Source organism: Argopecten irradians, chromosome 1 (genome assembly GCF_041381155.1).
Source record: "Argopecten irradians isolate NY chromosome 1, Ai_NY, whole genome shotgun sequence".
NCBI lineage: Eukaryota > Metazoa > Mollusca > Bivalvia > Pectinida > Pectinidae > Argopecten > Argopecten irradians.
This window is the reverse complement of record NC_091134.1, coordinates 6,494,045-6,510,361: the sequence shown is the minus strand read 5'-3', so window position 1 is coordinate 6,510,361 and position 16,317 is coordinate 6,494,045. Positions and strand designations below refer to the sequence as shown.

Below are 16,317 nucleotides of genomic sequence, written 5' to 3'. Positions count from 1 at the left end.
GGTAAAGCTTTAGGTCAAGGCACATGTAATTGAGTAAAGTTTTTAGCTCAATCGGCCCAAAGGGCCGGTGAGCTTATGTCGATTCATGACGTGCAGTGTCTGTTAGTCCGCTCGCCCGTCCGTCAACATTTCCTTTAAATCGCTACTAGTCATAGAGTTCTACATGGAACCAAATTTGGCCAGAAACATTCTGTGGGGAAGGGAAACAGAAATTATATAATTTTTGAACCTGACCCCAGGGGGCAAGAGGGGCGAGGCCCAATATGGGAAATAAAGAGGTAAATCCTTTAAATCGCTACTAGTCAGAGTTCTACATGGATTTTAACCTTTGGCCAGAAACATTCTGTGGGGGAGGGGAACAGAGCTCGAGGTTATATAAATTTTGAACCTGACCCCCAGGGGGCAGGGCCCAATAGGGGAAATATTCAGGTAAATCCTTTAAATTACTACTAGTCATAGAGTTGTTGGGGGAGCGGGAACAGAGTTTGTATATAAATTTAGCTTAGACTGACCACCTGGAGCAGAAAGTGTGGGGCCCAATAGGGAAATTAGATGTAATTTTTTTCAATTCCTTCAGAAAAGAAACAATGGTCCTGTATTCAGAACATTACTTGCCATTACAAACCAGGTGAGAGATACATACCCTTGGGCCTCTTTTATTTTGTAAAAATTCAATGCTTTGATGAAATGTAGATCTGTAAGACTTATAAAAAAAATCAACAGAGCCAAAATCACTGGTGCATAAAAACAGGAATGAGACTGAGAAAGCAATTAACCTGCTGGCTGTAAACTGCGCAGATGTGACAGTAGCTGAGACCCTTGAAGATGGATAGACTAAATAAATATGCAAGTTCACCAGATCAAATTATGAATTATGTAAGCAATCGCTCAGTTTCATCAACTTTCCTGATAACTTACCATAGTCAACCCAATAATTATATAGACACCCCGTCCCTATAAGAACCCTGTCCCTATAAGCACCCCGTCCCTATAAACACCCCGTCCCTAAAAGCACCCCTGTCCCTATAAACACCCTGTCCCTACAAGTACTCTGTCCCTATAAGATCCTGTTCCTATAAGCACCCTGTCCCTATATAAGCACTCCGTCCCTGTCCCTATAAGCACCCTGTTCTTATAAGCACCCCATTCCTATAAGCACCCTGTCCCTATAAGCACCCCGTCCCTATTAGCGCCCCGTCCCTATAAGCACTCCATTCCTATAAGCACCCTGTCCCTATAAGCACCCGTCCCTATAAGCACCCTGATCCTATAAGCACCCCGTCCCTATAAGCACCCCGTCCAATAAGCACCCTGACCCTATATAAGCACCCCGTCCCTGTCCCTATAAGCACCCTGTCCCTATATAAGCACACCGTCCCTGTCCCTATAAGCACCCTGTCCTTATAAGCACCCCGTTCGTATAAGCACCCTGTCCCTATAAGCACTCCATTCCTATAAGCACCCTGTCCCTATAAGCACCCGTCCCTGTAAGCACCCCGTCCAATAAGCACCCTGACCCTATATAAGCACCCCGTCCCTATAAGCACCCTGAACCTATAAGCACCCTGACCCTATAAGCACCCCGTCCCTATGAGCACCCTGTCCCTATAAGCACTCCATTCCTATAAGCACCCTGTCCCTATAAGCACCCCGTCCCTATAAACACCCCGTCCCTAAAAGCACCCCTGTCCCTATAAGCACCCTGTCCCTATAAATACCCTGTCCCTACAAGTACTCTGTCCCTATAAGATCCAGTTCCTATAAGCACCCTGTCCCTATATAAGCACCCCGTCCCTGTCCCTATAAGCACCCTGTCCTTATAAGCACCCCGTTCCTATAAGCACCCTGTCCCTATAAGCACCTGTCCCTATAAGCACCCTGACCCTATAAGCACCCCGTCCCTATAAGCACCCTGTCCCTATAAGATCCAGTTCCTATAAGCACCCTGTCCCTATATAAGCACCCCGTCCCTGTCCCTATAAGCACCCTGTCCTTATAAGCACCCCGTTCCTATAAGCACCCTGTCCCTATAAGCACCCTGTCCCTATAAGCACCCCGTCCCTATAAGCACTCCATTCCTATAAGCACCCTGTCCCTATAAGCACCCTGACCCTATACAAGCACCCCGTCCCTGTCCCTATAAACACCCCGTCCAATAAGCACCCTGTCCCTATATAAGAACCCCGTCCCTGTCCCTATAAGCACCCTGTCCCTATAAGCACCCCGTCCCTATAAGCACCCTGTCCCTATAAGCACCCCGTCCCTATAAGCACCCCGTCCCTATAAGCACCCTGTCCCTATAAGCACCCCGTCCCTATAAGCACCCTGACCCTATAAGCACTCCATTCCCATAAGCACCCTGACCCTATAAGCACCCCGTCCCTATAAGCACCCTGTCCCTATAAGCACCCCGTCCCTATAAGCACCCTGTCCCTATAAGCAACCCCGTCCCTATAAACACCCCGTCCCTATAAGCACCCCGTCCCTATAAGCACCCTGACCCTATAAGCACCCCGTCCCTATAAGCACCCTGACCCTATAAGCACCCCGTCCCTATCAGCACCCTGACCCTATAAGCACCCTGTCCCTATGAGCACCCTGACCCTATATAAGCACCCCGTCCCTATAAGCACCCCGTCCCTATAAGCACCCTGTCCATATAAGCACACCTACACCCTGTTGAGGCCTCAATGATAATTCACCTACCTCTAATTAGATGCAGTCTGAATCTTTGGTTTCTCTAATTGATTTATTTTGCAAATTGATTAATAACTTACTTTGTGCAATAATTAGTTTAGTCCAAAGGACTGGGTATGGTAAGGGTCTTTTATGCCCCCCCCCCCCCCCCCCCCTGTTATTTTAAGATGTTAATCTTGCATTTCAAATATTAACTACATACCTTACATATTTGATAGTGCTATTAGGTAATATAGCAGTTCTAGTTGCCATGGCAACCATTTTTATTATACATACATTATGCAAAATGTGAAAATTTCATTAAGATTGGCCTTTTTTATGCAGTTTTTCATATAGCTAACACAGAGCGCATTCTAGAACAAACTTTATATTTCTCTAAATGATCTATTCTTCGTGTCTGCTAATTCCCTTAAAACATAAAGTTTGTTCTAGGTTGCACTCTATTGCTTTTTAAAGATGCTCCACCGCTGACAAACAGTATTTTTTCACTATCAAAAACAACAACAGAGGATTTAGTATTTTTCTTCAGTTACAAACGTTGCTTACTTTACACCCTTACCACCATTGAAAAGTCTGAGCTTCTAATTTTACTTTAAGTTAAAACTATGAAAAATAATAAATTGCATCCCGAAAATATTCGGTGCCACTATATCTTATATAGAATGAAATACTGACTGCTCACGCACAAAAAGCAAAATAAATTATTTTATATTATTTTTTGTGTTAATTAGACTTATAGATACACGATTAAACGCCAATTATTGTTCAAATGATGAATATCATTTATGCCCTGTCTGCGGTGGAGCATCTTTAAAGAAAAACTATCAAAAAATATGCCAAAATTGATCAAATTTTCAAATTTGCATAATTTATGCAAAGTTACCATGGTTATATAGCAAAAACAAACTTTCTTTCAACAAAAATATCATTAAGTTTTTATCAGGGGCAAATTCAATATTTCAAACGCAGCAACGTAATTTCTAAATACTGAATTTGAAATTTGGTAGATTTAAGGGCCAAAAAGAGCCATTACCATATCTAGACCTTTGGTCCTTTTAAAGCACTCCCTCATGATCATTTTATTTTGATTTTTAAGCACCCTTGACACTTAATGAGTGGAATACGGTAATTACGGTAATTCTCCATACAATAGCACCACAGAAGTTAAGGAATGAAGAATTTTCAGTTATGTAAATTAAGAAATGTCCATGAAACTGGGCCTATTAGTACGCCATAACCACTGAGCCATCAGTAGGTTTAGGGCCGCAGCGTTATGTCCACCCCTGGACTATCTCATTGTAAAATTGAAGGCAGTTCTGTAGAAAGAAACTGACCAATCACAGGATTGGAGAGATATTCTTTTGAGATTATAGGGATCGATAGCAATGCCCAAAAAGTAACACAGCCAACCACAGTATACCGTTATTCGATTCTTTTGATGCACATCAGAGGAAATCTCTGCAGGCCTGTGATAGATCAAGGTTTTTTTTCCTGAATTGCCTCCAGTTTTATTATGAGATAAGAGTCCATGGCTGCATGGATATAACGTCAGTGAGAGTAACCCCTGGACAGTGGCGTAGGAAGATGAAACGTCATGGGCGGGGGGGCAAAGGTCCTCAATATTTTGTAACCCCCCCCCCCCCTTACGAGAGGAGATTAATTCAACTCCCAACCATATAATATATGCTTTATGTACATTTTTTATATATCACTAAATTTAATCCTTGTACACATTTATAGACAGTGGGGTCGCTAAAAGGAAATTAACGCTGAATACGCAAATTGGCCAAATTAGCGTGTGAGCGTCGAAGGCGCAAGATTTTGGTGTTTTATTAGGGTCTGAGGGTGACCCCCGGGATGAGTTTTATGTATTTTGATGATTTTGCGATCGCCCGAAAGCGCGAGAAATTTGGTGTTTGGGGGGTCCGGGGGTCTCCCCCGGGAAAAAAAGTACGATTTAGAATGGCTGAGATGAGTTTTACGATAAAGTTTAATGATTATAAAGCGTTCTTAACAAGGTAATTTTTCGATTTAAAGCTACCTGCATTTAGAAATGATAATTGTGTCGTCATAACATTATGCAACCCTTCTCGATCTGAATATATCGGCTTCACACCATCGGCACATTGTTGTGTAACATAAAAAATGAATTAATTGTCTCGCTAAGACATATAAACAAATTGATCTTTTAAGAGACATTTTTCTAAATAGTACATAGAATCTCTTGATGGACATTTTTAGTCTAGTTTTTGTGTATTGAATTTTTACTATTTAAGGTTTGACATTATGTGCTTGAACGTTTTAGGAAATGCGCCGCGCAGCGGAAAATTTTCTAGAATGAAGTACGAAAAATGTGCAGGAGGACCCTTTTTTCTTTCAAATAAGCATTTTTAGAAAATTTCAGTCGGCGAAAATGGGGGTGGGCAAAAAGACATGTTTGCCCCCCCCCCCCCCCCCCCCCCCCCCCCCCTCCTACGCCCCTGCTGGAGTAATGAGGATGACTGAAGATATATGTACCGGTAATATGCTGGAGTAATGAGGATGACTGAAGATATATGTACCGGTAATATAAACATGCAATTTGGGATTTTGGAAACATTTTAAACAGCGAAAATACATGATAGATATATGTATTCAGTTCCTGCTCAGATACCGTGACTTGGCATGAGGATGTGTGGGAGGGGATATATTCCCATGTGTATGAATGCCCAGCTGATTAACGTCACTGGCAGTCTGCAGGTATTTAATATATATATTGGAAAAAATAGTGTTTTGCTGATAAAGAGTCAATGAAAATATGCAATAGATTTACAAAAAAAAACAGCGTCATACTGTAACGGTTAGGAATTTTTAGATAGGAACTTGACACACGACATATTGTTGCAAACTAAATTGATAAATTTACTATAAATTACAAAAAAGAAGTTTTATTTTAAAACAATCATTAGTAGCTAAGTCTTTTATGCTTTTATCTGAAAGAAAAACGTATAATACGAAGCATTGAAATCCGGAATATCAGAAATTATACACGCCAAATCATTTCCGCATATTTATTACCGCTATATCGTTTATTTTCTTAGATTCATCAAAGATGTCCGCTGCCATGCGTAAAGACTGAAGGTCGACAAGAGGAACATTTCATAGAAGAATAGAAAAACCTACTCTTCGGACAGCTTATCATACAGTTGCGTGGGGAATAATTTAGACAGTTCGTTTGTTTCATTGCTGACCAAAAGGAGATGTACGTATTTAGTGGAGAATTTTTTGCATGCAAATTTTTTTGATCTTACGCAACCTTCAACTACAGCAGACATCATTTAACACTTTCGGTTTTCTCTTTCAAACATATATTTTTTATATATGATCCATGCAATCTTCGAATATTATGTTCACGTTAGTCAACACCAAGTTAGGGTTAAGTTAAAAAAACATTATCTGAGAGCGCAGAGGTTTAACACAGCAAGAGATTCCTGATATGTGAACGACTCAAAACATAGAGTAACTGTTATGTCGATTTTTGTTTTCTTTGGCACTCTTCTCTAATAACATCAAAATGTACCACACAGCAGATATTTTTTTTTAATAAATAAGAGAAAAAAATTTTTATAAAGAAGGGGCTTTTGTCTGCAGGGGCTTTTATCTGCAGGGGCTTTTATCCTAAGGGGCTTTTGTCCGCAGGGGCTTTTGTCCTAGGGCCTTATGTCCCAAAGGGCTTTTGTTTGGGGAGGGCTTTTGTCCTACACTCGAGTATGGGACCGTTTAAAGGATTTGTGCAGCCAAATTTTTTTTTTTGATAATACGTCGGGATATTTCTTTGAATGAATGAAAAATCAAGTCCCGCCCAACGAATCGCCTAGCTTTTAGCGCTATCGGTTGGTTTTGGTCATGATTTACGGGTAGTGTCGACTACGGTTCAGAGATAATGAGCTAGGCGGTCACCTGGTCTTGTGATGTCAGAGTAGTCCGCGGCTACACAACGTAAGCCTAGTACTATACATTTATACAGCATATATACATATACGTTAGATCTACAATTTGAGTTTTTCGAGTAAATGGTTATTCTAGCTTTATGATGTAGATATTTTCAGTTTCAAAACATTCCATTTACACCATTTCAAACATATCTAACTTTAGATTAGATAATCAGTCCACTTTGATAACGATATCAAAATGATGTTCAGATCAGTCTGGACTGAGATTTAGATAGAATATTAATATTATGTAAATTTCTGTGTAATAAAAAACAGTATAATGTAACACTATCTTTTTATGAGTAAAATCACAAAAATAAGCATTAATATATCTATAATGCATGTTTTTATTTCAAACTTCTGCTATAACGATGCAAACACGGCACCATAAAACTATTCTCAGACAGATTTTTTACTCAAGTATATGATTTAACATTGACTTGAGTAAAAAATCTGTCTGAGAAAGTTTTATGGTGCCGAGCCCCGATCTTATACCGAAAATAATATGTATATCTATATTGTTGCCTTTGAAACTTTATCCATAACGTTTACTAAAAAGCAGACATACAACAATGATATTACGGAAGATTGCTATATGCCACGATTACGTTATTACAGTACTCGACTGGAATAACTTTTTAAGGTTAAACCTTTAGTTGAAATAGTTCTTAGAACCATTTTTGTTTCTGAATAAGTCAACTTCCATTATTATCTTATCTGTGTACGACATATATAGATATGTGTGTGTGTGTGTGTAATATATATTCCTAGGTATGATCAGGGATATTTTATTTCCATTTGCTTTTACATCTTCATTTTAAAAATGGAGGTGACAATAAAATACCTAGAGCATTGATGTACGGGGTTTCCATAATTCAAATCACAATCCAATTAACGGATGTCCTAGCCTGATTGACAGTAAGACAATACCAAATACCCGATATAGTCAACCGAATAGCAAATTGCCTGCAAATTACAGATGAGTTCGATGAATGGCGTTGCGTACAGGTAAACAACATCCTGGTCCTGGTATTACATAACCATCAAACCAAAGACATGGCTAATTATATATCTATATCGGTGTATCTATTCGTATATCGATTAAAAATTGAACGCGACCGTACTGACTTAAAAAAATAGTTTGTTTTGCTTAATATTTCAATATTTTGATCTTTTATAATATCAAAAATAAATTCTTTCTACCACATGTTGAAACGTATTACGGTACTGTAATAAATGTATCTCAATTTATTCGGTTAGAAACACACAACACAATGTTTGTAATGATCAATCATCAGTGTGTACGTACGTCAAGCATCATATCCTCGATGCTTTAATCAAGGATTTCTTTACTTGTTACGTAAAATTATCAAAGATACAGACTACAGGAAAATATTATCTAATTAAAGCTTATTCGTTGCTGAATTCCTCGACCAAAAAAATCCGAAACTTTTATTTCTGTGCGGATTTTCTTTCATAATTACACGAATATACCTGCTATTAGAGCATAAATTAGAGTATTTGAAACATCGAATTTCATTCTTTTAGTTATTTACATTCGAGCCAAAGTTATTGTACGATTAACTTCACTCAAAAGTCATCATAAAAAATCGTTGATCGGCTTTTCCTGTAACTGTCGATATAAGTGATAGCACATCAGTTATAGTACAGCTATAAGCCACGGACTATTGTGACATCACACGCTTTAGAGCTAGAAAATATGCATAATCGTGTCCTGTTGGACATCTTAGCTAAGGTTAAAAACAGATAAGATGATGACAGATCCTGTTGGACATCTTAGCCATGGTCAGATAAGATGATGACAGATCCTGTTGGACATCTTAGCCATGGTCAGATAAGATGATGACAGATCCTGTTGGACATCTTAGCCATGGTCAGAAACAGATAAGATGATGACAGGATAAGATGATGACAGATCCTGTTGGACATCTTAACCATGGTCAGAAACAGATAAGATGATGACAGATCCTGTTGGACATCTTAACCATGGTCAGAAACAGATAAGATGATGACAGATCCTGTTGGACATCTTAGCCATGGTCAGATACAGATAAGATGATGACAGATCCTGTTGGACATCTTAGCTAAGGTTAAAAACAGATAAGATGATGACAGATCCTGTTGGACATCTTAGCCATTTAGCCATGGTCAGAAACAGATAAGATGATGACAGATCCTGTTGGACATCTTAGCCATGGTCAGAAACAGATAAGATGATGACAGATCCTGTTGGACATCTTAGCCATGGTCAGAAACAGATAAGATGATGACAGATCCTGTTGGACATCTTAGCCATGGTCAGAAACAGATAAGATGATGACAGATCCTGTTGGACATCTTAGCCATGGTCAGAAACAGATAAGATGATGACAGATCCTGTTGGACATCTTAGCCATGGTCAGAAACAGATAAGATGATGACAGATCCTGTTGGACATCTTAGCCATGGTCAGAAACAGATAAGATGATGACAGATCCTGTTGGACATCTTAGCCATGGTCAGAAACAGATAAGATGATGACAGATCCTGTTGGACATCTTAGCCATGGTCAGAAAACAGATAAGATGATGACAGATCCTGTTGGACATCTTAGCCATGGTCAGAAACAGATAAGATGATGACAGATCCTGTTGGACATCTTAGCCATGGTCAGAAACAGATAAGATGATGACAGATCCTGTTGGACATCTTACCATGGTCAGATAAGATGAGACAGATCTTTGGACCTTTACCATGGTCAGAAACAGATAAGATGATGACAGATCCTGTTGGACATCTTAGCCATGGTCAGAAACAGATAAGATGATGACAGATCCTGTTGGACATCTTAGCCATGGTCAGAAACAGATAAGATGATGACAGATCCTGTTGGACATCTTAGCCATGGTCAGAAACAGATAAGATGATGACAGATCCTGTTGGACATCTTAGCCATGGTCAGATACAGATAAGATGATGACAGATCCTGTTGGACATCTTAGCCATGGTCAGAAACAGATAAGATGATGACAGATCCTGTTGGACATCTTAGCCATGGTCAGATACAGATAAGATGATGACAGATCCTGTTGGACATCTTAACCATGGTCAGAAAGAGATAAGATCTGTGAACTAGCATGGAAGATAAGATGATGACAGATCCTGTTGGACATCTTAGCCATGGTCAGAAACAGATAAGATGATGACAGATCCTGTTGGACATCTTAGCCATGGTCAGAAACAGATAAGATGATGACAGATCCTGTTGGACATCTTAGCCATGGTCAGAAACAGATAAGATGATGACAGATCCTGTTGGACATCTTAGCCATGGTCAGAAACAGATAAGATGATGACAGATCCTGTTGGCCAACTTAGCCATGGTCAGATACAGATAAGATGATGACAGATCCTGTTGGACATCTTAACCATGGTCAGAAACAGATAAGATGATGACAGATCCTGTTGGACATCTTAGCCATGGTCAGAAACAGATAAGATGATGACAGATCCTGTTGGACATCTTAGCCATGGTCAGAAACAGATAAGATGATGACAGATCCTGTTGGACATCTTAGCCATGGTCAGAAACAGATAAGATGATGACAGATCCTGTTGGACATCTTAACCATGGTCAGAAACAGATAAGATGATGACAGATCCTGTTGGACATCTTAGCCATGGTCAGAAACAGATAAGATGATGACAGATCCTGTTGGACATCTTAGCCATGGTCAGATACAGATAAGATGATGACAGATCCTGTTGGACATCTTAGCCATGGTCAGAAACAGATAAGATGATGACAGATCCTGTTGGACATCTTAGCCATGGTCAGAAACAGATAAGATGATGACAGATCCTGTTGGACATCTTAGCCATGGTCAGATAAGATGATGACAGATCCTGTTGGACATCTTAGCCATGGTCAGAAACAGATAAGATGATGACAGATCCTGTTGGACATCTTAGCCATGGTCAGATACAGATAAGATGATGACAGATCCTGTTGGACATCTTAGCCATGGTCAGAAACAGATATGGTTTGGTTTGTTATGTTTACGTCCTATTGACAAAAAGATCCTGTCGGACATCGTATTGTCCAGCTCCAGCTGTTTGCTTTATTGAATTGTATTATTCCATATTTCAGGAGTTAGCAGGACCATGTCCGGAGTTTTAAAAACATACAGTATGGAAGACCTCGAAGGTCAGCAAGGTCAAGGTGACTCCATGGTATCAGGTCGTAGTCTTGGCAATGGACACAATAATCGTCCACAGTCTCCTCTTAAGTTCTTCTCACAAGCTAAAAAGACTATAAATGATATATTCAAAGAAGTATTGGAATATATCAATGAGTCCAAGACATTCCTTGGTGGTGAGTTAACACATTTTTTCTTTGTTAGATAATAAGACAAAATACTAAATACAGTATTTCAATGAACTGTTAAAGTGAACAGTCGGGCAAGGATGGCTAAAGTCGGTAAAAATGGTGTGAATGTATCCAGTATAATTTCTTATTAAATAGAAAAATAAAATCTCTCGCCAAAATCTGTCTGCGAACGAAGAAATTAATTTAAAGTATAGGAATCCTAAAATGTCCTCCCGGCTGACTATGTCCGTGGTTACATTTCCACGCAGCCTCGCTTTCAATGCTTTCAACTTTCCTTTACTTTAATGGTCAGAACTGGGAAACGTAAGCAGAACTTGGCCGTCGTATTAATATGTGAGAACTTTTGGAAGGCCAATGTACGCATTTAGACTGGTTTTCTTTGCCCGACTATTCACTTTAAGTAAAATTAGATATAGTCCATTTAAATGAGAGCTTTTCTAAGCTCATCCTCAATTACAATACATACACAAATGTTCATCAATATCATTGAAATGAAATAAGAAGGAATGAACGATACAATTAATTTGTTGTGTGCATCAGTAGAAATTCAACCATGGTTTGTTTGTTAATGATATGGAAATTATCAGGATAATAAACAACTTCAAAATACATTGTGTATAGGTATTAACAGTTTTATATAATTACCGAGTAGAATACTAAAATAGAAACCTGGTGTATGTCTCAAATAGATGTGAACTTAGAAATGAAAGTTTATTAAGTTTTAAATTTTGAATTATATTTTTCAGAGCACAGAGATGGGTCAGAGGAAAAGAAACAGGTGGAAGAGTTTCAGGAGATGGTTAAAGGCATCATAGAGGTTTTAGCTCGTGATCATATGAAAGTTTGCTTCTTTGGAAGGTAATACATATTCTTTCATACCTACGGATGTAATACTGGCTGGTATAGGGCATTACACGCATGCCGCCTGAGGCTGTATTGCTTGGCTACCCATGCAATAAAGCCTTGTGACGTCATGGCGTCAACAAAATTTCTATTTCCTCGGTAAAATTTTAACATTTTTTTCACAAACTTGACTGGTTTTACTATAAAAGATGCAAACAACGGAATTTTTGTTGAAAATATCACTTAGTTTTTCATGTATGAAAAAATGACTCTGAGCCGTGGATTTCTTCGAATTTATTTCAAAATGACAGGATATTACAATTGTAAAATAGCAATAAAACGTTGAGGTATGAAAGAAAAATACTCTTTCATAAGTGGATATATGAAGGATAGGGATATTCTACCCTTGGGATCACAAAATGTTGCAAAACCTTCGGCAAGTCTTGGGTTTTACTACATTTTGTGACCCTTGGGTAGAATATCCCTATCCTTCATATCCACGTATGAAAGAGTCTTATAATATTGTACCTCACACTTGTTACAAATGATTTCTTTTTAAATATACGATGTACAACTTCTTCGGTAAATGTTATCTAGGGAAATTTCTGTTTTGAGTTTAAACATATATTATTGCAACAAATTAACAACGGGATCGGAGTTATTACAACTTATTAAAGTTAGAAATTTGGTCTAGTAACATAATGATTACATGTAATATTTCTCTTCATTTTCTATATTAGGGAAATTAAAGGGGTAAATAACTGTTTTTTTCCTCAATATATTCAGGAACTTAAAGGGGAAGAAAAATTGTTTTATTATCGATTCATTCAGGAAGTAAAGGGGAGAAAACTTATGAAAAGATGGGGAACTGTAACTCAAAGGGGAATTGACTGAAATTGCCTTCTATAATTATTTACCTCCTTAATAGATTCATAAACTATAAAAGAGTAGTGCTGGTTATGTGGTTAGATCAAGAGCATTGATAGTTATACATATTGATTAATCATATATTCTGTCATATTTTAAAAATTTAATTGAAATACTTTGCAGAACCTCCAATGGAAAGAGCTCAGTGATAAATGCTATGTTGCGGAAGAAGATCTTGCCGAGTGGTATAGGTCACACTACCAATTGTTTCCTCCAGGTGGAGGGATGCGACGGAAACGAAGGATGTTTGTACACGGAGGAGTCGGACGAACCAAAAAGTGTCAATGTAAGACTCATATCTGAAGCAGTTCAATATCTTTTCTGTAATTATAAAAGTTTCAAATTTTTTGGTAGGATTAGTTAAAGAAAATGTAGGAATAATTAGAAATAATTTAGTTATGAAAATAATTCTGTGCTTGTTTAAATGCAAAGAGTTTTTATATGTTGTATTTTATAGTCGTTCCAGTCTCAAATACCTTGAATTCATGCCCATTAAATCACAATTTACACAGCATCTCTCCATCACATGTTAAAACTAGCCTGACAACTTGACCAAACATTTGTATTTCAGTCTGTGAAACAGCTAGCTAGTGCCCTTAGTTCAGCAAAACTGAAGGAAAACTCCCTGATCAGGATCTTATGGCCTAAGGAAAAATGTCGTCTTCTCAAGGAGGATGTCGTCTTTTTGGACAGGTTAGTAATTCTTATAAAATTACATCAATGGGGACAACCTACGTCACAGGAAGTGATATCGGGCACACAAAAACAATGAAAAAACGCCCGCTTCAAGATGAAAATCGGCTGAAATTATGACATAAAAGCAATGTATCTTCTAAACCTATCGTGCGTCAAAGACAGTGTATTGTTAGAGATTCTATGAAGCTATTAAATATGGTCAAACTAGCTCAGATAATGCAAACACCTCGACACAATATTTTTCGACAGCAGGGATATCGGTCACATTTTATTCGATAAAACGTTAAAAGTTGTAAATAAATAAATTTTGCTGTCACAAAACCGTCCCGTTTACTAATATATAATATATGACTGTTGAAAGAAAATATTTCATTCATTATATCTGCTTGTGGAGAAACATAGAGGGTTCTTAATTAGAAATTATGAAAGTGATATCGGTCACACTTAGAACTTTAGGGGTAACGGTCACATCCAAAGTTGCGAAAACTGAATATTAAATCATTGTACATGTAATCGTTTTTTACGCATTCATGCAACTCCAATGGATACCCCGTCAAAATACTTTTATTGAATTGATCTTTTAAACCCACCATCAGCAAATGGTAGGCAAGCTATAAAAATAGCCTCCCCCCCATTGGTCGTCATCCGTCCGTCTTTTATTTCTGTTATTTCTCTGAAAGTACTGAAGGGATTTCGTATGTAGATCCAGTTATGTATAATATATTTCGGAATCAATCCGAAATCGATTTATTTCGATACCGTTACACGTATTTGCCAGAGAGTATTAAGGATCTTTTTCAAATTTCGTGTTTAGAAAGTCATCTTTCTTGATTCTAATAGATGGACTTGTTGCTGTGGTTCAAATTCAACATGTGAGCTTCATACTTAATGAACCTTTCTGGAATTTTATAAGTACAACATGTATCTCTCTCTTTACTCTTGTTGTGTATAATGCACCAATTGGAAAACGCGGTAGCCGACAACTTGAAGTTCGTTACCATGTAGACATACAATTATCAAATGTCTTGTTCGATATAGACATTTTGATAAACATTTTTAACATAGGATTGTATTTATTAATGCTCATTTTTTGAGACAGATAAGATTACAAAATAATGAATATTTGGCTATCTTGAAATTATTTGACTACCACGGTGCTTTATAGCATTCATATACATATATTTACTTTTTCACTGCAACCCTAATATGTATACTTACCAAGCGCATTTGACATTCAGGGGTGCATGATCTGCAATCCGCTTATTTTTATGTGATGTCATAATTTTTGTGCCATCGATCACAGAAAATGGCTGTTTCGTCCTTGACGATATTGATTTTTTTCTTTATAGATACAAATATCTTGGGATGTTATCATATAAGTGTTATCAAATGAAAATATATTCATTAAATTGCCTTCAGTTGACAATAAGGGGAGTATGAATGCCAACTGGACATCTGTTAATTCAACATGAAGCGCTAAAAATATTGGACCAACATGTTAAATTGTCCGATTTGTAAATTCAATGGTAAACGTCACGATATCTCTTGGCCCTCTTGCATGTTATCAACTGATTTGCTTTTATAATTTGTTTACATATGATCATTTGTGCTATTGTTGTTAAGTTATATTCTAAGCACCTTTTCAATCGTTATTGTGTGTTAAGTCTGTGGAGAAATTATTAGTGAACTGACATGTAGAACTGTACTAACGCTATCAGCTAAAAACCCTCAGTGATCCTGTGTATCATGTATTCACTTATTTCTGTAGCTTATAGATCAGTGTGCTTTTCCTTTTGTTTACATCTTTAAGTTTTATGTAGTTTCTTGTATATTGTCACTGCGAAGTTTTTAAATTATAATTACTTTAACACAGAAACGTACTTCAAAATAGTACAATGGTACTCCATGGAGATGTAATTTGTCTGCGTGGTAAGGGTTGCCTCATTTCTACTTTGCTTCAGCAAACATTCCACGCAAAGACAATGCAAGAACAAAGGGTGTGTACAAATACATGTATAGACAAAAACGAAACAATATTCAGTGTACGAATAACCAAAGTATTCAGAGAAAAAAAATAGTTACGATAATAGTTAATGATGTATCATGTATCTCGGTAGTATTTCCTCTTTACCTGAATGATTAGTTAGGGAAAACAACGCTGCAATATTTCAGCAATCTTTACGAAGCGACAAACCATTTCAAAATCTTTGGATGTGACCGTTACCCTGTGAACGACATCCTTTTTAAAAACAACAAACAACCAACTAGGTTATACAGGTATGTCACTTTTGTAGCGGATAAAATGAACGATAGCTACTACTTGAAATATAAGGTATTTTATAACAGTAAATAACAATAAAGTTAAAAAAAAATACACTTGACTTATTTTCGGTGAATAAAATGTGACCAATAGCCACGCTTTGGGAAAAAAGACGGATGGATGATGAGCAATAGACGAAAAGCAATTTCAATAGCTCGTGAACTAATTGCTGATAGGGGGTTAAAAAGTCGTCTTTCAAGATCAGATAAATTCAATAAAAGTATTTTGGCGTCTTATCCACAGTTTTCGTAACTTTGGATGTGACCGTTACTCATAAAGTTCTAAGTGTGACCGATATCACTTTCATAATTTCTAATTAAGCACCGTATATGATTCTCCACTAGCAGATATAATGAATGAAATATTTTCTTCCAACAGTCATATATTACATATTAGTAAAAGCGACAGTTTTGTGGCAGCAAAATTTATTTATTTGCAACTTATAACATTTTAGTGAATAAAATGTGACCGAT

At 37.6% G+C, this 16,317-nt stretch overlaps 1 protein-coding gene across 1 annotated transcript in view; it reads left to right on the top strand.

The window, feature by feature from the left end:
- Nucleotides 1-5,757: 5,757 nt before the first annotated feature.
- Nucleotides 5,758-16,317, top strand: part of LOC138309024 (mitofusin-2-like) — a 51,796-nt gene continuing 41,236 nt past the window's right edge. Inside the window, 5 exon segments of the mRNA XM_069250121.1 lie at nucleotides 5,758-5,938; nucleotides 10,819-11,043; nucleotides 11,805-11,916; nucleotides 12,952-13,114; nucleotides 13,400-13,521. Of these exon segments, the coding sequence (XP_069106222.1) occupies nucleotides 10,833-11,043; nucleotides 11,805-11,916; nucleotides 12,952-13,114; nucleotides 13,400-13,521 (608 nt within the window). The 5' untranslated portion in view covers nucleotides 5,758-5,938; nucleotides 10,819-10,832.